We start from the raw sequence: 27,532 nt of genomic DNA, 5'->3' as shown, positions 1-27,532 counted from the left end.
TATTTTAATCACTCACCCCACCCCCTAAAAAACCCCATCTAGGAGGAGTCACTGGCCATGTCCCCAACCACCTGGCAACCACTAGCCAATGTCTGTCTATGGATTTGCTTATTCTAGACATTTCCTATCAAAGGAATCAAACAATGTGTTGGCCTTTGTCACTGGTTTCTTTCACTTTATATATTTTCACATATCAGGGCCTTTGTTCCTTTTTATGGCTGAGTAATATTCCGTTGTGTAGATAGACATTATTTGTGTGTATAGTCACCCACTGATGAACATGTGTAAGAAAATGGTATGTGTGCATTCATCCAATAAACTATTCTTCAACATTCTCATTTGAGGAAGAGATACTCCAGAGTCAGAAGTAGAACTGCTCCCAAGGAGGACTTCGGGTGTTAGCAGGAAGGCTATTACCTGGGATTGCTGCTGTCTCTACCTGACAGGGTGCCCCAGGGGCCTGGTGTCCAGTTGTAGTTTGTGTCATCAGACATAATACAAGCATCTGGGGCAGGAGTGCGGATTGCACTTTTGCCAAGTATGGTCCTTGGCGATGGATCTGTGGCAGCAGTATAGGGGTGCTCTGGACACCTCTTCTTCCTCACCTGTTTCTCTTGTTCCTCAGCAGCTTCTCTCCACGGTTCCAATTTGCTTTCCTTTTTGAAAATACTCCAAATATTTTTGAAAGCTCTTCTGTAAAGAGCCCCATGTTAATTAGAGCGATATTAATTAATTAGTCTTTTGATTGCAGAAGGGATGATGGAAATGAAGCTCAGGAAGGAGCTTCGCTAAGTAGACACTGCCGGAGTTTTCGTGTGTGACTGTGTTTGTGTGTGTTTCCCTTCTCAGCATACTTCCTGTCTGAAAATGTTTGCTCGTAAGAATTCTCATTTGAGAGAATGACTGTTTTTGTTCTGCTGTGATTGTTATGGTTTCTTCTCCGTGTTGTCTTGCTCTTTCTAAGCTGATGAAACTAAGAATTATTAGAATTATAATAGTTTGGCCCTCCCTGGTGGTGCAGCGGGTTAAAGCACCGCACTAAGAATTATAATAGTTTGTTGCTTTATTTACAACAAAATAGAATTTAAAAAATTTTAATTTTGTAAAAAAAAAAATTTCTTTTGTTGCCCCACCCCCCACCCCCAGTGGTGCAGTGGATTGAAGGGCAGCACTGCTTCAGCATGAGTTCGATCCCCGCCAGGTTGCTGACCCACAGGGCGCAGCAGACCTCTCCTGACATGCCTGCAGTTCCCCTCAGCAGTGTACTTCAGTCAGTGATTCCTGCTCTGTCTCTGGTGAATCCTCCCTCTCTCTCTCTCTCTCTCTCTCTCTCTCTCTCACACACACACACACACACACCTCTTTTAAATAAATAAATCTTTAAAAAATAAATAAACTTGATTTCGTTATAGAAGCACAGTAATCTATGATGAAGTATGGGTGTTAGCATTGAAAATACTTTTCTTCAATTTATAAGACAGTTTTCTTTTTTTAAAGAATTTATTTATTTAAGCATACAAGAACTGGGGTACATCCCAGAGATGCCCACCGTGAGAAGGTTCACCAGAGACAGAGTGAGGAACAGGCAGGCGGCTTGACTGAAATATACTGCTGAGGGGAGCAGCGGGAGAGACGGGAGAGGTCTGCTGTGCCCTGTGGGTCACCCCCCTGGCCGGGGATCAAACTCATGCTGTAGTAGCTGTGGACGGCTTCATAAGGCTGAGACTTAACCCCTTGCACCACCAGGTAGGACCCCGTAAGGCAGTTTTTTTTTTTAAATGTATGGAAATACTCAGATATACAAAAAGTATGAACTTTCACATACCCGTCAACTAGCTTCAAATTTTGAAGAACATTTTAATTGCAACTAAAATGATTAGACTAATTAAACCCATCTGAGGAATGGGACATTCTATTTTTATGGGAAGTAATTGAGTGGGAAAATGTGTTTTACCAGTCATGCTTGCATTATTTCTCCTGGAAACCAGTCTGTTTGGATCACAAGGCCAGATTTCCCAGGAAGAAATAAAGGACCTTGGTTGTACAAAAATCATATGAGGCCTTTGATTACATACTTAAATGCAGGCTCCAGGGTGCCCTGGGTCAGTGTTGGAACATCAGAAGGGTGCCGGGAATCTACGTCTGAAAGGTCCCCAAGTTCACCAGAACAGGTCCCCGCCGGGCCGCGCTCAGACACGGTGCCACCTCACAAGCCCAGACCTCTGAAGTGACAGGTTCATTGTGGTGGTTTAATCAGAGTCCTCCCAGCTAGCAGGTCAGCCTGGACCTGCCACCCGATTCACAACTTTAAAGACAAGAAAGGGAAGGGTCAGAGTTTCGAGGGCACATTTTCTGTTCCTCTGGTGGGCTGAGGCGGAGTGTGGGGCCTCACTGCCCCCACAGTTCCAGCCCTGAAGGCTCCCTTGAACCTGCTTCTCAACATGGCACCGTTGCTTCTCCCACGATCACTTTCATCAGTACCTGAGGGGGAGATGAGTTCACTCACATACCTTGTTATGTAAATGCTGCTTTCAAGCTTCCCAGTCCAGACAAGGAAGAGTCCACAGGTTTGCGTTGGCCACTGCCACCTTTGTCCCTTCTGTTAAAGTGCTGGCTTCCTGGGCAGTAAAGGGTAACTGTTTCCTTGGGAGAGAGCGGGGTTCTGGGGTTCACTGTGAGTCACACCACTCTGGTAGAAGCCACGTCTGCCTCACCGTGAAGTCTCCACAGCATCCTGCCCGGGAGATGTGCAGGCCTGGCCTCAAGTCATAGTGCCAGGGCGGGGGGGGGGGGTGGGAAGATGCCAGAGGGCGATGTGAGGGGTGGCCCTGGTCCTTGGTGTCCGATGGGACCTCTGCCAGAGCAGCACAGAAGAGTACTGTCTGTGAGCCTAGCCAAACAGAGAGGCTCTAGCCGCTCGCAGCTTTGCAGGGCCTGTGAGGGCATCCGGCTCCTTCCTGTCCCTGAGAGGCCTTTCCGGCCTCCTCCATCACCAGCGGGGAGTGCCCTGGGCCTGGCTTCTTTAAGGATTTGCTCTCAGCACGGACAGACCCCAAAGTGTAGGGTACCCCACCACTGAGGAAGGGGCAGCTGAGTCCATGGGCGGCCGTGAGCGCCAGCCCTCTCTCCAGCACACACTGTCAGGCCTCTCTGCTCTGCTGCTTGTCAGGCCACTGTCCCCTATCATCTTTTCAAAACTCGTTACCCATTCAACTCTCCTTTCCTGTTTTCTCTCTCCCTCTGGCTTCTCTCCGCTCCTTCCCAAGAGTTGTGTGGTGTTGGAAACCCAGCCCCTTGATTTGTTGGGTGAGGGGCAGCGACCCTGTCACCTGGCAGGTAAGCCATCCTGGAAGAGGGGCCGGGAAGCCCGAAAAGGAGGGGGAGGGCTTTCTGAAGGAGCAGTGGAAAGGAAACATGACTGTGCCCACGAATCTGCATCACCTCATTCTCCTTGCGCCTCCAGGCAGGAGGTTACCTGTCAGGAGGGACTGGAGTGTCCCTGCGTTACCCTAGAATGCTGGGTTCCCCCTGCTGGCCTTCCAGGTCGCATCTTCCTGGCCACGCCCACCTGAGCAGGGGCTGGCTGTCCTGTGGGGACCTGCAATGAGATAACACTCCTTGGTTACCTCGGTTCCGTGGTGCTGAGCCCTGCGAGACAGAACCTCTTGGCTTCTGTAGGTGGTTGCTGCTTTGCAGCTCCCAGGCTTGAGGTGCTCGTGGGCTCCCTGGGTTGGCCAGGACACCTCCCGGTTGCCTTAGACCGGACCCTGGCCCAGAGGCATTGCCTCCTCCCGGGTCTGGGGGGTGGGGGGGAGCGGCTGTCCTGCTGCTCAACAGCGTGGGTTAGCGTGGGCCTGGCGGCCAGCGGAGGAGGCCCTCAGGGTGGCTACTTGCTCCGGCAGGTGCCTTCTTTCTTGTTTCAAATGAACTAACAGTTCTTCTCTGGAGTCTGTCAGCTCATCCCGGGGTCTCAGAGAGCCCGAAAAACTGTCAGGTTGTGCTGGTATTTATGTTTTGCTTTTGAAGATTATATGCTTTCTTGACAATCGTGGTGATTTTATGTAAAAGGTCGACACACATACAAGAAGAGCTTGGCATGGAGTCAGGATTCTGAGTCACCCCCACACCCCACCCCTCCTTGGGTCAGGTTCTGAATGGTACATCCTCTCTCTCTCCCCCACCCCAGGACTCTCTTGGGGATGAGTAGTTTGGGGTGTGGGCCCCAGAGTTGCTGTCGTGGCTCACAGTGCACCTCCCTGTCCCCCCAGGCGACTCGGAGCTCCGCGCGGTGCTGACATGATGACAGTGTACAGGCCAGCCAAGGGCAGCCACAGCCAGACTGCAAACCTGAGCTATAACTTGGCTGACAGGTGAGAAGCTTCTCCCGAGACAGTGTGGAGCTGGCCCGCACTCCTCCTCGCCTGCCCTCCCTCCTGACGAGCCCTCCCTCCTTGCCAGAGGAGGCCTTCTGCTGACCCTCCTGCACATCATCTCCCCCTGCTGCCCTCGGCTGAGAATCTGAAGCTACATGGTCGAGAGACCGTCTCATTGGTGTCTCTGCATACATCCCAGTCCGGGGCTTATCTTCCTACCTACTGGGGCGCGCCGGTATTTTGATCATCTGGAGCCCTGTGTCCCCGCAGCAGTCACCCGTCCACGGCTGACTTGACCCCTCTCCTGTTAGCAGGGCGTGATCTCCCCAGCATATTCTCTTAAGCTCTGCAGCGCGCAGACGATCGATCACTGAGCTCTCACTGCTCTGGTGCCAGAGCCACTGGGGTGCCGTGGAACCCTGCAGACAGGAACCCCAGCCCTTGGGAGCCCCCTGCCAGGTGACACGTTTCGCCATCGTGTCCCTCTCGCCTAAACTTTACCATTCCAGTGTGGTCGTCGGGCCCTTTTTCCCTCTTTGGCTTTTCAGATGTGGCCACAGTGGTGGCGAACACTCTCCAGATGTTCGAGATCTCAGCCAAGAACTGCGGTCATTACAAGCACACTAGTTACACTTATTAATATGAAGACTTGCAATGTACACAGACTCGGGGCATATGACACCTCTTAGCTCATTTAATACGTATTTCTTACTTTTTTATTTTGACACATTAATTTATTCAAATACCAGTCTGAGGACACACGGTCCAAGAACACTCAGATGCTTTCTTGACAATTGTGATTTTATCTAAGATGTACACACGCGCAGGCACGCACACACACAGGCATGAGAAGAGCTTGGCGTGACAACCAGCCAGAGAGCACAGGTGGGAAAGGCTGTTGTGCACTGTGCTGCCCGGCAAGGCCGCGCCTCAGCCGGCCGCACCGTTCAGCAGCTTCGTGAGCCGGAGCGGTCTGCAGCCACCGGCGTGGGCACCTCTGCTTGTTTCCGTCTGGCTCTGAACAGCTGTAGGGATCTCGGCAGGGGTCGGAGCAGCCAGCTCACCTTGGCAGAGCGCCAGAACGTGGTGCCAAGTGTGGCCAATAGAGGCTTTGAGTAAGGCACAGCAGCACTCACCAGAGCCAGGCCTTCTCCACAAGGTGACAGACGAACGGCCTGGTTCGGGAACGGAAAGCCTGGGTCTGGCTGAAATTCACCCCCAATACATATTTGTTCACTAGCCACTGTGGTCTGAATTTGACTTTTGCGCTTATACAATTTCTGTGTCGAGAAAAGAGAATTATTATTTTTTTTTAAAAGATTTATTTATGCATACAAGAGCTGTGGTGCAAGAGGAGTCACCAGAGACAGAGAACAGGCAAATCTACTGAAATACACTGCAGAGGGGAGACAGGAGAGTCTGCTGTGCCATGTGGGTCACCTCCCTGGCCGGGGATCGAACTTACTCTGCAGTGGCTGCGGTCAGCCTCGGTGCTGTGCTTTTAACCCGTTGCACCAAGAGAGTGCTTATTTTAAGGTGAAAAAATGGAGCCAAGATTCAAACCCAAACCCTGCTGACTCAAACCCATGTATTTACCCACTGTGAAAACAGCACAGATGGTATGAGAGACCTGACGTGATGATAGATCGCGGTATCGGCACATGATATCCTCCTGCTATCCGGAGCTACGTGTAGCATCACTTGCCCCTTGGCATGCATTGACCTGGGCTGTGTTGCTGTGTGTCTGTCCTGTCTCTGTCTTGCTTTTAGCACCATGATTCCATGCTTATGTCCCCAGGGTGACAGGACAATTAAAACTTGTGTTTCTCTTTTGGAGGCACGCTGTTATGAATGCCAAGTGTTTATTTAACTAAGGGATTCAGCCCTGGTGGCCATATTTAACATGAAAATGTGTTTGCATTTTCACACGTTTCTAATGTATGCTCTGCAACCAATAACAGCAACACAGTTTAGTGCTAATGTCCCAATCTAGGGGGAAGTCTTTATGTAAACAACTGTTAGTCTTTGCAGTTGAAAGCAAAGTAGTAACAGAAAGTGTGAAATTGCTAATTATTCATCCCTCACTGTGCTCCTTAATTGGGGTTTCAGAATTCCCATACAGTCAGCTCTGTGTATTCAGAAAACAGAAGTTGGCCCAAGTGTGTTTGGTCATCTGGCACATCCAAGGTCACCGGGTGACCTTGTAACGCTCTGAGTTAATTTCCAAACATGTACCCGCCCCATTCTGCTTAGACTAGCTTGAACCTGTTTTCCCTTTCAGAATAACATTTAACACCCTCATGGGACAAACTGGCCTTCTGAAACTACCCTCAGGGGCCTATTCCTCCCCATGTGTGGCTGAGGCCAGAATTTCCGGCAATGATGGAAATATCACCTGCCCTGTCCAAGGTGGCCACCCATGGACACATGTGGCTCCTGTGATATGTGACATGTGGCTGGTGCAAGTGAGGAGCTGAAGCTCTAATTTAATCTGATTTATAAATATTGGGCTGGGGCCCTCCCTGATGGTGCAACAAGTTAAAGTGCAGCACTACAAAGCCAGCAGCAGCCATTTTAGCACAAGTTCGATCCCCGGCCCTGGAGGTGACCCACAGGGCGTGGCAGGCCTCTCCTGTCTCACCCGCTGCTCCCCTCAGCAGTGTACTTAGTCAGTCGCCTCTGTTCTGCTCCCCACTCTGTCTCTGGTGAAGCCTCTCACCGCCCCTGAACCTCTGGCCTGTACCCCAGTTCTGTATGCATAAATACACACATTTTTGGAAAATAAATATATAAATATTGGGCTGTCGGAAAAGTCATGATACATTTTTGCCGGGAAAACACATCATGACTTTTCTGACTCCCAGCAGTCACAGGGTTAATGGCTGTTCTGCAGGACACACAAAACCAGAGTCTCGTTCACGCAGCAGATACTTACCAACCACGTACTTTGCCAGGCATTGCCCTGGGTACTAAGTAAGCAGACATGATGAAGCAGCCCCTGCCTGCCCTCACAGAGAGGCCCGTTCTGCCTGGCTAGCACCCTGAAGGAGTTGCAGTCTGAATACAGCCAGCCGTTGACTCAAATGAGGACAATGAGTCGAGGTCAGAATTTGCAAAAATTTCATGACTTATGGCGCAGTTGTAATTTTTTTAAGGTATATTTATTTGTTCCCGCATAGAAAAAATGGGGTTTAGGCCAGAGGTTCAGGGGGTGAGAGGATTCACCAGAGATAGAGCCGGATGCAGAACAGGCCAACTGACAAAGTCCACTGCTGAGGGGCACAGCGGCAGGACAGGAGAGGTCTGCCACGCCATGTGGGTCACCCCTGGGTGGGGGATCGAACTCTCACTGAAGTGGCAACGGTTAGCTTGCAGTGCTGTGTCCTAACCCGTTATGCCACCAGGGAAGGCCCCCAGCTGTAACTTTTAAATAGTCACTACCAAGACCCATCTGTAGACACAAGAAGCAGAGGAAACAGACTATATAATTTTTTTTATCTCATGAAATCCCTCCTATGTTCATCTGAGAAAAACCTAATATTGATGATAACCACCGTCTGTGCCACTCTGGTGACTTGCTAGATGCTTTGTGTGCACTGGCCCGTCAGACATCTACAGCCACTCTGTCAGAGGTGTGTCATTATTCGCACTTCACAGGTGAGGAACCTGAGATTTAGGGACATGAAGCAACTTGCCTGATGGCACACAACTGACCAGTAGTAGAATTAGGATTTAAAGCCAAGTCAAATTGGGCCCCACAGCTCGGGAGGTCCTGTCATTCCACCCTGACACATCCTCAAGGACAGAATAAAGTGGTTTCTTTCAAATGGTGGCTTCCGTGTTTGTGGCTTGCAACAGGCATATAAACAGGCTTTTATATCTAAGTTCTAGCAAGTTTACATGACCAGCCAAGGGCAGTACCCAAGATGCCCTCACTCAGTGTCTGTCTCTCTTGTTCAGGGTCAAGGTGAAAGGCCCTGGGGCTGGAGGAAACCCTGGGAGGCAGCCATTTAAGCCCTCCATTCCTTTCCGAGAGGTCGACCAGGACTCCCACAGAAGCTCCATAGAAAGCCTCCACAGCCTGACGCTGGAGCCGAGAGCGGACTGTTTCTCGAAGGACATGTTCAGCTCAAACATGATCATCAGCGACCCAGCTTCAGAGCGCAGTGCTGAAGAAGCCAGCAGGGCCGGGAGGAGGCAGCTCGGGGGTCTTCCAACCCCCTGCCCACCTGCCCGAGGCAGGGCCGGGCACAAGTCCCTCAGCATAAAGGACAAGATATCCGAATGGGAAGGGAAGAAGGAGTGGCCCACTGCCACAGCTGGCAGGAAGGCAGACGGGCCTGAGGCTCACCTGCCGCCCTGTGTGGCCGAGAGGACAAGGAGCAATGGGGGGCGAGCTCGGGTCTCAGAGGCTCAGAACGGAACCAGGCCAGAGGCGGAGAGCCAAGAGAAGGAGAGGAACAAAGGGGTGCTGAGAGTCGGGGCCCAGGATGCGGAGCGGAGGCAGGACCTCGGCCAGCCAGACAGGGAGCTGGCTTCGAGCCCAGCCGGGGGCCCCAGGCCCGGCAAACCGCGCCTTCAGCACGACAGCCTCTCTGTGCAGAAGCAGGTCAAGAAACTGGAGCAGGCGCTGAAGGACGGCTCGGCGGGGCTGGACCCCCAGTTACCGGGGACCTGTTACTCCCCCCACTGCCTGCCAGACAAGACAGAGGAGGGGGTCTCCCTCCCTGAGAACCGGGGGTTCGGGAGCGGCTCCGAATCCAGGTGCCACCCCTGGGACCAGGAAGCCCGGGCGCTTGCCCAGGAGGCTGTGGAGGACAGGAAAGGCTGGTGCTGCCGGCCCGGCGACCAGGGCCCAGACGGTGTGTACCGGGGCTCCGAGGGCAGCCCCCACAAACCTTTCATCAACCCCCTGCCCAAGCCCCGGAGAACGTTCAAACACGATGGAGAAGGGGACAAGGATGGGAGCCCAGGCCCCAGGTTCAGGAACGAGAAGCGGAACCTGCCTCCCCTGCCCTCCCTGCCGCCCCCGCCCCTGCCCTCCTCCCCGCCCCCTCCGGCCGTGAGCAGAAGACTGTGGAACGGGAGGCCCAAGCCCAGCGCCGACCACAGGTAGGTGACAGCAGGCTGGTCCTGTCGCGCCCCTGGATCCGGTAGCTAGCGCAGACGCTTCTAGCGTGAGGTGGCTGATTGATTCAGCCTGGAAGTCCGAGCACCAATGGTGTAGCTTGTGTGTTCACTCTGTCCCTGGAGTGTTTGCTTTTTAAAAGTTGCCTTTAGAATGTGGAAGTACCTGTCATCCAGATGGTGACCAGGGGTTGAAAGGAAACATGTGTTGACTCTGGCAAGCCCCTGAGGGTGCTAATCGATGCTCCTTCTGCCACCACCCCTGGCTAGCAGGAGGTGCTTGGACTCTTTCTGGCTCTTCCTGTCCTGTTTTTCTTGGTATGGGCTCTTGAAGCACACTGCTGGGACTGCCTGGCCCTGTCACTCTGTCTGCGTGACGTTCAACAAGTCACTTACCTTCTCAAAGCCTCCGTTTCCTTTTATGTAGATAGATGTATCGTTAGATAGCTGCACACTCTGTCTTGTAATACTGAAACCATATCTTCGATGGTACAGCATGGGGGTGCCTGGAAATAAAATCTGTGCTCTGGAAGGAATTTGTTTTCTGCCTTGAAATCTAATTTCTTGTCCACTTCTATAATGTGCTAATTGGTTTGGCACCCACTTGTCTGGAAATCAGTTTTAGGGCAAATTCCTCAAAACAGTTGTCTGTGCTTACGGTCACCCCTTCTTTTCCTTCACTGTGGATGGACTTTCCCCCCTGGACCTGTCCCTGAACCGTCCTTGATCAAGGCCACCCACCACCTCCAGCCATTAAATGCAATAGCCAGTTCTCTGTCCTTTTCTTAATTCACCTCTTGGAATTTGAAGAACAACTTGACTCGCTCCATCTCGAAACACTGCCTGCCCCTGGCTTCCAGGACACCCCCTTTCCTGGTAGTTCGCTCCTCCTCAGCCCCATTCTCCTCATGCTCAGAGTGCAGACGGCAGCTCCCTCACTGGGGCCAGAGTAGGCTCCCATCTCCACTCCCTCGCCAGAGGAGTTCTTCTGGCCCCAGGACTTGGGGACATGCTTGTGACCTCAACTCTGTATGTCCAGTCCTGACTCCCTCTCCCAGGTGCTGGTTTGTGTAGTCATCTCCTGCTGGGGTCTCCATCTGGCCACCTGCTAGCCTGAACTTGACATGTCGAAACCCAAAGTGTCAACCCAGGTCACCTCAAACTGTCCCCTCCCAATACGGTCAATAGTTACTGTGGTATTAAATGGCACTTACTGCCCTTCATTTTGCTTAGACCAAAAACCCAGGGGTTATCTCTGACCCCTCTCCTGTTCACCGGCCCTCCGCCGTCCAACTCATCAATAAGTCCTTTGTTTCTAGCTTTAAACGTTATCTTGAATCTGACTGTATCTCTCCCACTCTCCCACTGCTTCCGCTTTAGTCATGTCGGACCCACTCCCAACCCCCAGTGTACACTTCCCTCAGCAGCCAGGAGTCTTCCAGAAATATAGATCTGATCCTGTCAGCATGGGCTGTCAGGTAGGGGTCGGTTGGCGGCAAAAATCATAGTTTCTTATGTTCTCTTCTAGGGAGAAAGTTTGCATGTTATAGAATTATACATGCAGATAAATGATAGCCCTCTAAATAGGCAATTGTGCTGTGCGTACTGTTTTTTACTTAGTATATCGAGATCTTTCAATGTGGCCACTTTTTTTTCTGTTTTCCTCTACATCATGTGGATAATACCACACTTTGTTTTATTATTCCTTTACCAACGGATGCTTAAATTATGTTCAGTTTACAAATACTACTACGACGGGCAGTCTATAGCTTTCAAGAAGAGTCTAGAAGTACAACTCTTACTGGCTCTGTTGCTAGCTTTGTGACATTGGGTAAGCTACGGAATTTATGTGAGTTTCATTTTGTTTCTTTGCAAAATGAGATAATAGTAACCACTTTATAGGTTTGTGAATAGGATTTTAAATACAGGTTATACATAAGTTCAGAAAGAGCCCAGCCTATAGTAAATGCTCAATAAATGTTAATTATCATTGTTTTTTCTTGCTCTGTTCTGTTTTATTAATTATGCTATTTATTTTCTAGTTCTAAACCATTTCAGTTTTTTTTTTTTGAAAGATTTATTTATTTATGCATACAGAACGGGGGTACAAGCCAGAGGTGCTGGGTGGGGGTGAGATTCAGAGACTGAGTGGGGAACAGAACAAGCAGGTCCACTGAAATATACTGCTGAGGGGAGCAGCGGGCAGGTCAGGAGAGGTCTGCCATGTGGGTCACCTCCCTGGCCGGGGATCAAAGTCATTTGCAGTGGCTACGATAGCATTGTAGTGCTGTGCTTTAACCCATTGCGCCACCAGGGAGGACCCTCAATTATTTTTAACCTCATGCTTTACTATCTAGTAGAGTTACAGAAATTGATTATTGTTGCTAATAATCACAGTTAATTCTCAGTCACTTTATTCTTTTGGACATCTTACATATACTGTCATACACATTCTTTTTTTTTTTTTTTAAAGATTTATTTATTTATTCGTACAGAACTGGGGTACAGGCCAGAGATGCAAGGGTGAGAGGATTCACCAGAGACAGAGTGGGGAGCAGAACGGGCAGACCGACGAGGTACACTGCTGAGGGGAGCAGCGGGCGGATCAGGAGAGGTCTGCCGTGCCATGTGGTCACCTCCGGGGCAGGCGGGGATCGAACTCATGCGAAAGTGGCTTAAGCTTATTTGTGCTGTGCTTTAACCCGCTGTGCCACCAGGGAGGGCCTGTCATACACATTCTTATAATGACCTTCTGATCTCCTTTTTAACAATTATAAATCCCTTATTCCATATTCTCCTTTTTCAAAAATATCTTGACTATTCTTTCATATACTTTTCCAAATGTTCTATATGTCACTATCAAATTTTATACACATTTAACATGTGTCAATACATCTTCTAATCCAAGTTGTCTATATTTGCTAATTTATCCCTATGTGATTATTCTCTTCTGTGATTATTAGTATGACCCTTTCTCTCATTATATAATCTTTGTATTTAAAGTTACTTATTCTTTTTTATAAAAAAAAGATTTATTTATTTATGCATACAAGAGTTAGGGTGCAGGCCAGAAGCATGGGGGTGGGGGTGAGAGGATTCACCAGAGACAGAGTGGGAAGCAGAACAGGCCGACTGAGGAAGTCCACTGCTGAGGGGGGCAGTGGATGAGAAGAGGTCTGCTGCCCACTGTGGGTCAGCTCCCTGGCTGGGGGTCGAACTCAGGCGGTCATGGTGGCAGTGCAGAGACCCACTCAACCCCTAGGCCACCAAGGAGGCCTTTTCTTTACAACTTTTTTTTGGGAAGTGTTAGATTTTGTCATATTTTCAGCAACCATGTATGGTCTGATGGTTCTGCTTTGTGCTCTTAAAAATGCGTTTGTACCCTAATTATTAACCCATTTTTACTTTTCAGGGGTGGACTCCTGTTTATTCCTGGTTTATTGCTCTTTTAGTGCACCGCAGAATTCTCTCTGCTCGTATTTTGTTTCAGATTTTGTCTCAGTATTTCCTACACGGGACTGGCCTGTGATGACTGTTCTACCGGTTTTATCCGACTCCAGTATCAGTCATGTGAGGTCTGTAGAAGAATCCGGGGCTTCCTTCTTCTTCTTCAGGTTCTGAGGAAGTTTGATTCCTCCTCTGACTCTGAATCCTTTCCCAAACCAATGCCAGCGCCCAGGTGCCTAAGTGCCCTCGTGACGTTCCTGTTCCTGTGCCCAGTGCTCCAGGGGGCAGCTCCGAGCCCTGTCCGAGGCCCCCTCTCCCGGGGGCACCTTGGCTGGGAAATTGGGGCCTCTTGTCTGTGCCATCACGGGGCAGACAGGCCAGCCTGGTCAGCAGTTTTCCCCATTATCTTTTCTCTCTGGGCTGCCATTTGCTCTTCTCAGTCTTCCAGTATTTTCTTTATAAAACAGCTAACGTTACTTATTTTCAGTCCAGAGATGATTTTTTTTTCTTGGCCAGTTTGAATAAGGTTGCATCAGCTGCATTTTAAGAATTTGGGCCTTAGCTTTTTCTTTTTGTTGAAAATAGTTCAGTGGGGGTGATGAGGGCAAGATGTTCACTTTCCACTCTTGAAGAAAGTATGCTTGCTCTGTGGGCCTATCTCTTCAAAGAAAAGAGAAGGCTTAGCTCTGAACCTGGCAGACTTACTGCCCTCTCTGAGACAGGGAAGTCAGGCCAAGGCTGAAGAAAGGAATGATTAAGGATTTGAGGTTAGGCGGGTTTCAAGTTTCATGGACCAGCTGTGCACTTTGGGGGACACACTCCCCTATTTCCACCCGCCTTCCCTGAGCCAGCCAGGAGCCCAGCCAGGAGAGGAGGCCGAGGTCCTCACTGTGAAGAAAGGCGTCTTCTTTCCGTCTTCTGCGTCCCCCTTTCCTCTTTTCTCTCCTCTTCCTCCTTCCCTCCTCCCTTTCTTTCTTCATTTCTCTAAAGCCCCAGGAAATGAGGTACAAGGACTTAAGTCTTCAATCCTAAAATGGGAAATTCCAAAGATAAGGCCCCTTGCAACATCAGCTGAGCGCTGTCTGTTTTACGGCTGTGTTCCAGAGCCCTGGCGGGAACACCTCAGGCGGACGTCGAACATGGAAAGTAACTTTTTTTTAGGGGTAAGCAGCATGCTGAATTCGCATGTGCCTGTAGCCCCAAAGGCTTTCGCTTGAATTCAGATTCTGTATTTGCGTTTCATTGGCTCACATGGCGCGTTTTTAGATTTTTATGAAACCAAATAAATAACTCCACTGACCAAAGTTTCAACTTTTTCACTGATTGTTTTGGCATTGCATAGATTTGGCCTCTCCTTGGGGCTTTAGCGTAAGACTGCAGAACTTTCAGGGGCATGAACCTCTGTCATCCTGCCAGATCATGCTGGGCTGTCATGGATTCCGTCATCTCCATCTTCTGTGTGCCGGGTCGGGTCTCCCGGTGGCCTGGCCGGCAGCAGCCCACATCTGTACCGGCTTAGTGGTTAAAGTTAACTCCCAGCCAGGCTGTGCTCTGTCCCTGCGTCATGTTGGGGCACACGATGCCCACGGGGCCACTCTGAGCACCGTGCACCGTGCCGACAGACGACGTTCAAGATCTTCGAAGGGGCAGGTTGTTGCATTAACTCGGGACTTAGAGCCAAAGTTACTTGGAACGTGCCTGAAGAATCCGATTTTGTAAAATCGTTCATTTCAATAGTAGCTGCTTTGAGAAAAGGAAGAACTGAGCAGGAAGGAAGGGTGCTGCCCTTGGTACGGAAGCGCAGTTGTTACATCTCACTGCTCTCTGGGAGATACAATAGTTGAGTTTCGGACATGAGTGTCTAGAGGTAGTTTTGCCTCAGACATTTCTGTTTCGGATTCAGGATAGAGAAAAGCAGACGCCAAACGCGGGGAGCCGTGTCCCCAGGAGACACTCAACAACAGGGTGCAAGCTAGAAAGTCCTCTTCCCCCAGCTCGCCTCTCGGTATTGTGCCACAAGGTGCGGAGCCATGGGGGAGCCGGGGATGCAGGCAGGGAAGAGACTATAGAGGTGGAGGTAGAAGACGGCCGTGGCCACGGGGGTGGTGTTCTCGGTGGTGGCCAGTTCCCAGGGGCCCAAGACCATCTAACTCCGAGCGGAAAACAATTCTGGAAGAAAGAGGTTCAAAACAATTGACTATAAATTAGCTCTAAGTATACACCTGCTTTTTTTTTTTTATGCCAAAGTTGGGATATCAATTACGAGCAATAGGGGCTGTCAAAGCTTTAAAATTTCCACATACTTTTTCACGTATTTACCACGTGCCTGTGTAGTGGTAGACACAGTACTACAGCTGTGGAGGACAGACTGAGGCCCCGCTGGGGGAATGTCCGCTCTGCCCAGAGGGGCGCACGGTGAGGTATTTCATTGTAACTGCGCTCAGCGCTGGGAGGAAGCTCAAGCGCAGTGGGAATATTCCACTGGGCTCTCTGGCTGGTCACTGAAACAGGGCCAGTCCGCCAGGGAGTGACCCTCGGGGACGCCTGAGGTTCTGAGGGAAAGGAAGAGTGGGGTGGGCGTTCACTGGGTGTGAGCAGCAGGTGAAGGCCCTGGGCACAGTGGGCAAAGTGGCTAGAGCAGCAGGTGTGCCTGAAGGCAGGGGTGTGGTCAGGCGACAGAAAGGCTTCAATTTGAGACCTAGAGTTCTTGACAGCCAGCTGTGACGCACCCTTGAACAGGTAGGATCTGGGCCCTCCCTGGTGGCGCAGCCCTAGGGAGCCAGCCACAGCCGCTTCCCAAGTTCAATCCCCAGCCAGGGAGCCGACCCACAGGGCACAGCTGCTCCCCTCTGCAGTGTATCTCAGTCAGTCTGCCTGTTTGGTTCCCCACTCTTTCTCTGGTGAATCCTCTGCACCTCTGGCCTGTACCACAGTTCTGTATGCATACATAAATAAATCTTTAATAAAAAAAAAAAAAAAGGCAAGGTAGGACCCAGCCTGCTCATCAAAGAGGAACAGGACACATTTGAAAGGTTTTAAGAAGAGAAACAGGCTCCAGTTGCTATTTTAAGGGATCACTCTCAAAGCAGCATAGAGACTGGATAGTGGTCAGGGTGGGTAGCTGTGGGCATGGAGGAAAAGGAGAAGGCATCGGCGTGGCCCTCAGGGGTGACACTGGGGTTGAGGGGTGGCTGGATTCCACGTGGGCAGCAGCAGCAGGGAGATTTGGCCAGAACCTGAGGCTTCAGGCGTCACCATTTGGATGACTGGTCATCTGGCCTTTGCCAAGCTGACTGCCAGAGGAGACGCTGAGGTGGGAGAGAATGTGAGTTGAATTTTGAACTTGTTAATACTGAGGTTCCTGGGCAGCATCCTGACAGAAACAGGGAATAAGTCTTTGTTTAAAGATTTATTTATGCACACAAAACTGGGGCAGAGGTTCAAGGGCGGTAAGAGGCTTCACCAGAGACAGAGCGGGGAGCAGAACAGGCAGACTGACTGAAATACACTACTGAGGGGAGCAGCGGGGAGACAGGAGAGGTCTGCTGTGCCCTGGGGGTCAGCTCCCTGGCCGGGGATCAAACTCCAGCCGAAACGGCTTGTGCTTTGGCTAGTTAAAATGTCTGGCTGCCCCTGGGTCGTGTGTGGAGCACAGTTTCATGATGTGAAGTTTCTTTGTCCTTCGGGCTTTGTGCCTAAGAATTAGTCACCTGAAAGCCAAGACTTTAATACAGAACCGGAGTTGTTATTCCAGAAGCCTGGCCATTAATTCTTCTGTAAATTAAATAAGAGTTTTGCATTGCACGGGGCTTCTCAAACCATCTGGAGGACTGTGTGTTTCTAATCCTTTGCTGAGCCTCGGGTTGCCTTAGTTGCTTGAGGCACTTGGGTGTCTGTTCACGCATCACCCAGGGCCAGTGCCGTTCGCCGCTGCCCGAGGCTGTTGAAAGCAGGTGGTGTCGTGTAGAGAGGACGGAAAGTTAGGCTTCACCAGGACGTCTCAGTGGCTGAAAACAGATGGACACAGACTGCAGGTGGGGAGGCTCGGGAAGTGGGGGGCTCTGCCACGCCGGCTCTTGAGCCCCCCGCCACCCCAGGTTAAACTCACCGGCCAGGAAGGGGAGAAACAGCAGACCTAGAAGGGTTTTCGAGATGGAGGAATCTGGTGTGTTTAAAGAAAGAGGGGGAAAAACAGTGGTGCTGGGAAGAGGGAAAATGCCAGAAATACCCCAGACGCATGAAGAAGGCCCGTGTGGGCTGTCTCCTCCATCCCGTGCTTGGCTCTCACCTGCTGTCCTGCCTCGCTCAGCGCTTGTCTGTCTGCGATTCAGACTCACCCACTCTGTGGCCACAGGGCCTCCACACGCACCCTTTCCTCTTTCTTGTTTTTCCTTTTAAATATTTATCTATGCATAAAGAACTGGGGTACAGACCAGATGGGGGATAAGAGGACTCACCAGAGACAGAGTGGGGAGCAGAACAGGCAGACTGACAAAGTACACTGCTGAGGGGAGCAGTGGGGAGACAGGAGAGGTCTGCCGCGCCAGGGTGGGCAGGGTTACTGGGCTTTTACAGAGGTTGGGGACAGAGTTGGGGTTCCTATGGAGGGAAGGAGAGCAAGAGAGAGAAAGGGGGGGAGAAGTGAGCCTGTGAGATAGTAGGTGTTTGTGTGTTTCACCATATGACCCACCTGATGCCTCCAAAAAAAAAATCAAAGTAAAGTAACCAAAATCGGGGGACTTGAGGTGACGTGTGTGTGTGTGTGTGTGTGTGTATGTGTGTGTGTGTGTGTTGGAGAAGGGGCTAGACATCGAGTCAGCACCAACTCCGGCAGAGCAGGGATCGCCCTTGTGGTTGTAGGGGTGCATGGGGGTGTTGGGGAGCCACAGATAGCCAGCCAGGTCACGCTGGGTCCTGCCTTGTTGGGCAGATCTCCGAGGAACAGGTGGGGTGACTCGGCTCACCTCTGGGTTTCACGCTGCTCATAACCACGTGGTGGAAGTGGGGGGAGCCCCAGGCCCCCAGTCCGCTCTGAAATGGCCGCCACTGCTTCTTTCCAGTCGCTGGCGTGAGCCCTGTCGACACCGTAGAACACTGGAAAGAGAAAAGTAAAAGTGACGAGTGGCCGCCCGTTGCCCGCATCCGCGTCTCCGCTGGGAGGCAGCTGCAGACTTCTTTGCCTCCCCTGCTTTCTCTCTGCTGTGCATGAATTTGTTCACGATGTCGAGGCGTGTTTTACACGTATCCTTTCCCGTCTTTGCTGAACATAACAGCGTGGACGTTCTCGCAAGGACAGGCTTGTCTCACGCTGGCGGGTTTTCACACCTCCTTCTAAGAAGCAGTTGCTTTCAGTACTAAATGTTTTTGATGAAAAACACACACACACATGCAAGACCAGGTAGGGTATCTACTCTCCAACCCAACCTTCCTTGATTCAAGGGCCTGGATTTTTTTCTCGTACAACCCAGAAAGTCCTACGAGTTCGAAGACTTGCTGCAGTCGTCGTCCGAGAACAGCAGGGTGGACTGGTGCGCACAGACCCAGCTGGGGCTCACTCGCACTTTATCGGAAGAGAACGTCTACGAAGACATCCTAGGTGAGCGGCTGTGGTGTCAGCCTGCCTGTGGGCAAGACGAGAGGGAGAGCGTGTCGGGCTGGGCCTGGAGGTGCACACTGTCGAAGGCGTGCTGGCCTCCAGGGAGAGAGCAGAACAGGTGGCTGGGTTGGGGTGAAGGGAGAGGGCGAGCCGGAGGGGAGGGCGGGGCTGACTCTCAGCTCAGCTGCCGGCCAGCTGCACGACACTGCGCCAAGCTTCATGTCTCTGAACTTGGCCTCTCCCGGCCGAGCAGGAAGAATAACGACAGCTCGCGGGCTGTGTGAGGGCTGGAGAAGAAGGAAGAGCACCTGGCTCAGAGCAGGTGTTCGGTACCTCAGGGGCTTAGCGCGTGCAAGACTGGAGACCCCCACACGCTTGGAAACTGCAGGACGGTAGCGCCAAACTCAGACTGAAGTGAATGTCTCCTGTTTAACACGTAACTGCAGTCCAGCTCGCAGATTCCAAAGTGAGGCTCAGTTCAGAGGGAGGTTGCGTTTATGTCTGGTGAATTGCATCATCTCCAGAGAAGTGCACAGGGTTCAGTGAACTGTGAGCTCAGGCCCGTGTCTGTGCTGGAGTTAGGGGCATGGGGAGCTGGGGGAAGACACAGGGGGTGAAGGGCCCATAGGGCCGAGATGCACGTACATCCATGCAATGCGAGCGTCAGTCCCAAAACCTCCACGGCACCGGTTACATGAGGCTTGAGGCGAGGCGTGTGCTTGAGCTGAGCTGTCGAATTGCACCGTAGACTGTTGGAGCTGCATTGTCCCGGGGGCTGGCGTTGTGCCCCTGCCAAGGCAGGGCTCCCAGGCGTTGTGGCCTGACGTCTCTCAGGCAGGCGTGCCGCCCAGGAGGCTGTTAGTTGCAAGGCACGGAGGCCTGGCTGAAGCCAGGCAGGGAACTGGTTCGCTCACTGGACCAGAATGGCTTTTTCTCCTCGGCTTCCCTACATCTCAGGATGGCTCCATTCTTAGCAGCTGCCCATCACTCAGGACAACGGTTGCCGCTCCGTGGGGAGAGCCTGCAGGGTCCTTGCCAGACTCCCAAGGCCCAGTCTAACCAGAGCGCTTTCGGCTGCTCCTTCACCCCGCATGCAGGCTTGAGAGCCCTGCAGCTGGTCGCGGGGGCAGGGATTCAGGATACTCTGGGTGGCTGAAGCCCTGCAGGGGGAGTGGAACAAAGCCTGTGTGTCCTGAATAGGGCCGCGGGGTTACCCACTGAAAATCAGGACCTGTGGCCAAGAGGAAGGGGTGAGAACAAAGCCACATCGTCCACACCAGGAAAGGCCCGGGTGTTGGGGAAGCTCCTCGGTGTCCTAACTGCTGACCCACTCTCTGACCACAGATCCGCCAGTGAAGGAAAACCCGTACGAGGACGTTGAGTTACATGGTCGCTGCCTGGGGAAGAAGTGTGTCCTGAACTTTCCTAGTTCTCCCACCTCTTCCATCCCTGACACGTCCACCAAGGTATGAGCCCCAGGAGCAGTGAGGGGTGAAGGACCCCTAGCACCTAGGCCTGGGCGCCCCTGACTTGCACCCAGCTGCCTGCCCGCCCTTTGTGCCCCAAGTCCTCCCGGGACCCCCTCCCAGATTGTTGGCCGACCAGCGTTTTAGCTTCAGCACCAAAAAACTCCCCGAGGGCCTCCCTGTGGCCCAGGGATTAACGACTCAGCGCTGTCGAGCTGTGGCCAGCCACTGCAGCACGAGCTTGGTCCCCCGCCAGGTCGCGGCAGACCTCTCCTGACACCCCGCTGCCCCCCTCAGCAGTGCATTTCAGTCAGCCCGCCTGTTCTGCTCCCCACTCTGTCTCTGGTGAAGCCTCTCACTGTCACCACCCTTGCAACCCCAGGACCTCTGGCCTAAACCCCAAATCTTCTACACACACACACACCCAAAATAATTAATTAATTAATTAATTAAAAATTAAATTGTAAATTCATGAAGGCCCATAAGTACATGTAGGGGTCTGAATGGTAAGGATTCACTTACACGTGTTTTCGTTTTTCTGTCCGCGGTGGGGGGGGGGGTCCCCCAGTCACAGCACCAACCAACCATGTGACGTTTGATTGACTCCCCGGATTTGGAACCTGAGTATTCCGAGGGCTGATGATAAGATATACCAAATTTTTGCCTCTGTGCAAGTAGTCAGCACCCCAGTCCCACTGTTCAGGGTAAAGTATTGTCTTTTTGTTTCTCCCACCAGTAGCTACACAAGATTTAGTTGCTGAAGAAATGAAACGAAGGGAAGCCGGGCTGCAGGTGTCAGTGCAGATCCCTGAGGAAGGATCCATCTCCAGCCGAGACTGCATGGCCTCCCTCTCTGGGGTCCGTGCGAGGCCAGTGTTCCCCGGGGGGCAGGGGGCTGTCTGTGCTTGAGGAACCCTTGCAAAGGGAAGTCTTCCTGCAGCGGCCTTCCTGGAGGTGTGGAAGAGGGGACCTTGGTGAAGGATGGCTCTTGCTGACCCAAATCAACCGCTAGACAGTACTTGCCCCCTCTGTAACTGCTGCTTTCTCCTCCTGTGGAAAACACGTCTTCAGGAGTGATCCATGGCAAGCACTTTCTGCTTGCCTCGGAAAGGTGTCTGTGGGGCTCGCCCAGGCCGGTGGAGGTCTTTAGCTTTTAAGCAATCTTTGAAGAAGGACGGCTGTCCCGCCTGGCTGTCCCTGTCCGTCCCCTCACATCCTCTGCCGCCCTCTCTCACTTCTCTCTGGGGGAGCAGCGCACGGCCTCAGGAACAATGAAAAACATCTGCCCAGTGCAGCTCTGCTCCCTAGTACCAGCAAACAAAGACCTCCCAGCCCTTTTCTCCCCGCTTCCTGCCAGGAGAGAAAGCCCAGAGCCTTTGTTCCCCAAATAGCCACAGTGGGGAATCAGGTCCAGGAGGGCTGGAGGCCCAGAGGCAGTGCTCCTGCAGAGTTCAGCCGCTGCCGCCAGGGCCCAGCGGGGCACTCGCCGCCGCTCGCCTTCGCAGGGCGCCAGCAGGACGCCCACGCTCCTGTCTCCGTGCTGCCACATCTGGGTGTCTGGCTCGCACCCCTGTTCTGGGGGACAGCTGCAGACTGCCCCACTTCCTCCATTTAGCTCATCAGATATTCATGGGGCCTCCGCGTCATCTGGGCTGCAGCTGGACCGGAGCCCTTGCTGACGCAGCCCCTCACGGCCACCTCCTCTTCCGGCCACAGCGAGGCCCTGGACCCTCGCCCGGCGTGTTCGCGTGTTGGATTGTGCCTGGTCCGGTAGACGGCTGAGGGCTGCCGGGCCCACGTCCTCAGAGAGGAGCCTTGCTAGTGCTAGTGCTGAGAAACATGGCGCGGGCGGCTGGGGGGCCTTACTTGAGTGTCTGCTGCCTGCATAGAATCACGCTTTTTAACGTGTTTTTAAGAAAGATGCCTTATATTTTAAAAGAGAACGTTCTCACGACTAAATTTCCTTTAAAGTCAAAACATTGACGAAAATGAGACTCATCACAATCAGGGGCTTTTCCTTTTTCTTGATGCTCACCTGTATTTTTCTCTTTTTTCTGATACAGATTACTACTGTATGCGTGTCTGTGTGTGTGTGTTTTACAAGAGAAAAGTTGCCTGTCATCCCGACGCCCACAGAGAGCCACCACTAGCCCTCCATTTTTTCCCTTCCAGATCTCCTCACAGGGTGCACATGGTGTGCAGGGGTGTGTGTGCTCGTGTATGTGCCATTTACAGAAGAGGCTCCCGGGGGCTCAAGGGTTAACGCTAAAGCGCAGCACTGTGCAGCTCTCAGCAGCCACTGCAGCCTGAGTTCGAGGGAGCAGGCCAGGGAGTGACCCCCAGGGCGCAGCAGACCTCTCCTGTCTCCCCGCTGCTCCCCTCAGCAGTGTACTTCGTCAGTCTGCCTGTTCTGCTCCCCACTCTGTCTCTGGTGAATCCTCTCACCCCCGCACCTCTGGCCTGTACCCCAGTTCTGTATGCACAAATACATAAATCTTAAAAAAAAAAAAAAACTGCTGGGATCATATTGTATACGGAGCAGTTTTGCTGCTCTTTTCATTTTTCTGAGTATTTCCTCGTGTCATTAATTGCCTTTTAAAAACAATTCCTTGTGCCCGCGAGCCGTGCCGTCACTTTACTGCCACGCCATCGCCTTGGTCAGTGCGACATCCTGTCTGTCAGAATCTGTGTAGAATCTCGCCTGTGTTTATGTACGTGTGTATACTTAAGGATACGTTCACATAAACGTGTGCATGAGGACATAGTTGAAATTGTGTCTGTTTGTGTGAATGACATCAGAACACTTCTGGGAGACCAGGAAGGCGGCCGAGAACAGCAGGAGATGGGCTATTTCCTAGCGAGCTGCTTCTGCGCCCTCACGGCCAAGGCCTTGCAAGGATGATGCGATGTCCCTGTCTGCTTCAGTGTCACCAAGGTGTTCCTCTGTGTGGTCTCCTCCTCAGCTCCCCACCTGTCCTCAGGTCATGCCCTACACCCGCTCACCTCCGCCACGGAGCACACAGGCCTTCTCTTTCATCCTCCCCAGGCCCTCACACAGACTCCCTGGACATTGGGGCCTCTGGGACACCCCCAGAGCCCATTCTCCAGCAGGCGGGCCTCCCTCTGCTGCCACTAGCTCGAGACACGTTTGCTCTTTTTCTCTCTTCTCGAACCTTCCCCACGTGACATCTTTGGGCACGTACTCACATCTAAATACCTGATGAAAATAAATACCTGGTTTTGGCTGACAAGTGGATATGCGATTCCCAGGCAGCAAAGGAATCAGGGCCATTTCCTTGGAGTTCATTGCAGATGGAACTTTCCACAGCCGGGCGAGTGTTGACAGCGCCCTTATGGGGTGAGGCCGGCTCCCCTCACCCCAGGTCACAGGCCAGCTGTGCGGCCCGGTTTCCTGCTCCCCGTCACTGGGGTCACACCACCACTCCCCACCTCGCCCGTGCACTCACCCTCTGTTCTCTCCTTTCCCCTCACAGCAGCCATTGTCCAAACCTGCTTTTTTCCGGCAAAATTCAGAGAGGAGGAATTTCAAGCTGCTGGACACTAGGAAGCTGAGTCGGGACGGAACTGGGTCACCTTCCAAAACCAGCCCTCCCTCCACCCCCAGCAGCCCTGATGACACTTTCTTTAACCTCGGAGACCCACAGAATGGCAGGAAGAAGAGAAAGATACCCAAGGTAACAAGCCTCGAGCTCACCTGTGCTCCCAGAGGAAGGGCCCGCGGGGTCCGGCAGAGAGCAGATCGCCAGGCCCTTCTGCCCACTGTGTCCCGGGCCAGGAGGGCTTGGCGAAGCCAGCGGGCTCTGTTCTCACTCTGGTGGTCCCGCCGCCTCCTGTAGCCATTCCTCTCCAGGCCTTCACCACCCTCCAGACCCCCCCCCAGCGGTGTTTCCGGTGCCCAGCCTCCCCAGCCCACGGCCTCCTCTCTCCTGGCCTCACACAGCAGAGCTCTGTACCCTGTGCTGACCCAGACTTTGGCCAAGGTGACCTTGACGCCTTGTGTGCCTACGCCCCGAGGCAGCCCTCATCAGAAAGACAAAGACTGTCGATGGGCTTCACCCCATTCCTCAAGGGGACCCTTGACCTAGAAGTCCAGCCAGAGGGAACTCAGGATGCTTCTGCTCTTCGAAGGCATGGGTGGCCCGGAAAGGCCTGGAGGGTGGCCCCGGGTTTCAGCCACATGGAGGCTGTGCTAGTCAGCTGGAGAAGGTGTCTCCAAGTAGTGGGGTCTGCTGCCTGCTGGCCCCTGGGCCCTGAGGGGCAGGGAGCGGACTCGCCAGCCTGGAGTGAGCAGGGCTCTGCAGAAAGGACAGGCCTGGGGGCAGGGACTCGAGGTGCCCCCCTCTGGGCTGCTCAGACGTGCTTTGGCATGGGTCCCACCCCAGGGGCCCTGCCCGGGAACCTTCTGTGGCGGGGAGGGGACAGTCCATTTGCAAGCCGTGGTGACATCACAGTATGGGGCAGCCGCCATCCCACCCTGTGAGAGCTGGCCAGCTGGACGCCATGGCGTATTCAGCCACGCACCCATCCGACAGTGGGGCTGGCAGCCTCCCTTAGGGTCCTTGCAGCTGCATCCCCGTCTGGCGGGAAAGAACGATTGAAAGACACCAGCAGGGCAGTGGGGCGCGTCTCCCCGTCCCGGGCCCCGGGCCCTGCATCGCCCTGGGAGATGGCCGCAGAGGGAGGCCCGGCTGCACGCGGGCGGGCTGCTCACCCTGGCCCCTCTCCTCCCGCGTCTGGCAGCTGGTGGTGCGCATCAATGCCATCTATGAGGCCCGGAGAGGAAAGAAACGGGTGAAGAGGCTGTCGCAGTCCACAGAGAGCAACTCGGGAAAAGGTAGGATCCGCCGCAGGGCCTGTGCCCGCAGGATCTGGAAACGATGCCTCCTGGGAGCGACTGCCTGTCTGTGGTTGGCTCCGAGGAGGGGCGCAGTGGGTGCTTGGCCAATGTCTGCCGGGACTGACTGCCGAGGAGCCGGGGGCACCGGTGCCCGGCTGCCAGGTGGGCCCGGCGCTGTGTGCGCTGACCGGGCGCCTTCCCCGTTCCCGGGCGCCCGCTGCACTGTTTGATGCCCGTACTAGAACGAGAGCCGAAATCCTCCTCCTTCCGTGGAGCTGGGCACGGACGTCGTTTGCCCATTAGCTTCAAAGAGGCGAGAAGAAAGCCGCCCCTCTGAGCAACACCTTGCACTGTGCTGCCACACATGAACGTCTCCTGCGTTAGAAGAATTCACACTTGCCACTCTCTGTCCTTTTTTGGTCTAGTGACAGATGAGAACAGCGAGTCTGACAGTGACACCGAGGAGAAGCTGAAAGGTGAGGGGAGCCGTGGCTGTGCAGGGCGCGAGCGGGTGACGGAAACGCTGCCCACCTCGAGGGACCGGGCAGTCCTTGGGAGCTTGTCGGGAGAGGTGCGAGTGTCTGTTGGGGGGACGGTGGTGGCCAGAGGGTGTCCGGGGAGGTCAGTTGCGTGCCCGGCCAGAATGGGCCTGTGTCACCGAGTCTGTGACTCCGGAGAGCCAGCGCGGCCCCCCCTGCAGGGCCCCGTTCCCGGGCCTTTCCAGTATGGTCTAGGTGCTCCTCACGCCTGTGGAAGGTGCAGCTGTGCTGGAGGCCCGGGGTGCTCGACCCGCCACTGATAAAATTGGCAGGGGTCACGAGGAAATCGCTTACGATCTCAGGGCCGCTTCTTTCTCATCTGTCTTGTGAGGTCATTGAAGAAGCGCAGCTCAACTGGGTGTTAGGTTTCAGGGGTGTCCCGCCCTGTCAGCCAGCAGATCCCTGCGGAGTAGAGGCCCCACATACCAGGCTCGGTGTTACGGCAATTTCCCAGGGCAATAAACGGCACGCAGAGTGGTTACGAGAGAGATTTACTGGTCACGCCGGTGGGCTCGGTGGGATCAGTCCCAGAAGGCCGAGCCCCGAGTCCAGGAGTGGTGATGCATACAACCTGTATAAAACCTCACCACCCCTCGCTCTCCACCACTCTGCGTGCCGTCTACTACCCTGGGAAATTGCCATAACACCTGCATCCCAGTTAGCCTGGCGGCATGTCAGATGTTCCTAGAATCTTCCTGGAAGTCAGCAAGGACCCCCAAAGCAAGAGTTTTGTATTAATCTGTGAAACGTGGAACACGTCCTTAGGATTAGGAGAAGCACGGAAGCTGAGGATCGCCGGCCCCCGTGCGGTTCTGTGCAGTCCCACCACCTCGGGCTCTTCTCTTCCCTCCTTCTCCCTCCAGCTCACAGCCAACGCCTGGTCGACGTGAAGTCCCGCCTCAAGCAGGCCCCACGATACCCGCCGCTTGACCGGGAGCTGGTCGAGCACCAGGAACGGCAGCTCTTCGAGTACTTCGTGGTCGTGTCGTTGCACAAGAAGCAGGCCGGGGCCGCCTACGTGCCCGAGCTCACCCAGCAGTTCCCGCTGAAGGTACCGCAGGCCTGGCCTCTGCCTCCCCTCGGGGCCCCACGCCCGCGCGCCCCCCACAACCTCCAGAGGCCTAGACAGCCATGTTGAAAGCTTTTGGGGGCCTCCCTGATGGCACAACAGGTTAAGCCTCAGTGCTCTGAGACTATACACAGCCGCTGCAACATGAGTTCCATCCCTGACCAGGGAGGGACCCACAGGGCGCAGCAGACGTCTCCTGTCTCCCCGCTGCTCCCCTCAGCAGTGTGTTTCAGTCCATCTGCCTGTTCTGCTCCCCACTCTGCCTCTGGTGAATCCTCTCACCACTCCTGCACCTCTGGCCTGCACCCCAGTTCTATATGCATAAATAAATAAATATTTTAAAATAAATAAAAGGTTTTGTAAGGCAAAAGCTGCATAATCCCTGTTGCAAAAGGAACTAACCCAGAATCATACAAAGAAGACGTCTGTCATGGCACCACAGCTGACAAATCATCAGCTCAAAGCTGTTCTAAGACCATTAGAATCTTCTAGGCCATGAGTGGAAGGGAGGAATTATATAGAGAAGAAATAGCGACCACTTGTTCTGAAGAAGAAAAGCTAAGGGATAATTAATGATTGGCTTAAAGTCTATAAAAGGGAATTGTGTTTCAGTCACTGATTCACTGCATTGTCCCAACATTAATATTGGTAGCAGCTTTCATTAAGTTAGGCTTCCTGGAAGTAGGTTTTCTACTTGAGAACAGTCAGCTGGGTGCTCTATTCCTTTGAATGTTTTCTTCAGAGACCTCCTCCCTCTGAACACAGACGCTAGAAACTGCCAGTTAAAAGCAGAGGTTCAAAGACAGGTTTTTAGAAAAAGTGAAAAATCGATGGAAAACATCAGAAACAGAATCCAGAGCAGACATTACTATTCCCTAACTTCAGAAGTCCAGACTCTGCTTGCTTCAAATTGCTCATACTTCACATTACTGAAGGTAACTTTGGCATAAGTTATTTTTATTTAATAACTTAAATAAGAATATAAACCTAGCGATGACAGCAACAAAATGTCAACAATTCTTCCCAACACTTTGGAAGTTGTTTTTTTTTTTTTTTT

The 27,532-nt window shown here is 53.0% G+C and overlaps 1 protein-coding gene across 1 annotated transcript in view; it reads left to right on the top strand.

The window, feature by feature from the left end:
- The first annotated feature begins 3,264 nt into the window (after positions 1 to 3,264).
- The window catches only part of DENND2A (DENN/MADD domain containing 2A), a 49,857-nt gene continuing 25,589 nt past the window's right edge, over positions 3,265 to 27,532 (top strand). The window contains exons 1-9 of the mRNA XM_012720958.1: positions 3,265 to 3,336; positions 4,269 to 4,370; positions 8,334 to 9,485; positions 18,416 to 18,543; positions 19,888 to 20,009; positions 23,504 to 23,704; positions 24,771 to 24,864; positions 25,293 to 25,343; positions 26,270 to 26,457. Of these exons, the coding sequence (XP_012576412.1) occupies positions 4,297 to 4,370; positions 8,334 to 9,485; positions 18,416 to 18,543; positions 19,888 to 20,009; positions 23,504 to 23,704; positions 24,771 to 24,864; positions 25,293 to 25,343; positions 26,270 to 26,457 (2,010 nt within the window). The 5' untranslated portion in view covers positions 3,265 to 3,336; positions 4,269 to 4,296. The remainder of the gene's footprint in view (positions 3,337 to 4,268; positions 4,371 to 8,333; positions 9,486 to 18,415; positions 18,544 to 19,887; positions 20,010 to 23,503; positions 23,705 to 24,770; positions 24,865 to 25,292; positions 25,344 to 26,269; positions 26,458 to 27,532) is intronic.

The sequence above is a fragment of the Condylura cristata genome, unplaced genomic scaffold, assembly GCF_000260355.1.
Source record: "Condylura cristata isolate star-nosed mole 26May11 unplaced genomic scaffold, ConCri1.0 scaffold00005, whole genome shotgun sequence".
NCBI classification, from domain to species: Eukaryota; Metazoa; Chordata; class Mammalia; order Eulipotyphla; family Talpidae; genus Condylura; species Condylura cristata.
Note: the sequence above shows the minus strand (reverse complement) of the source record. Positions and strands in the feature narration are given on the sequence as shown.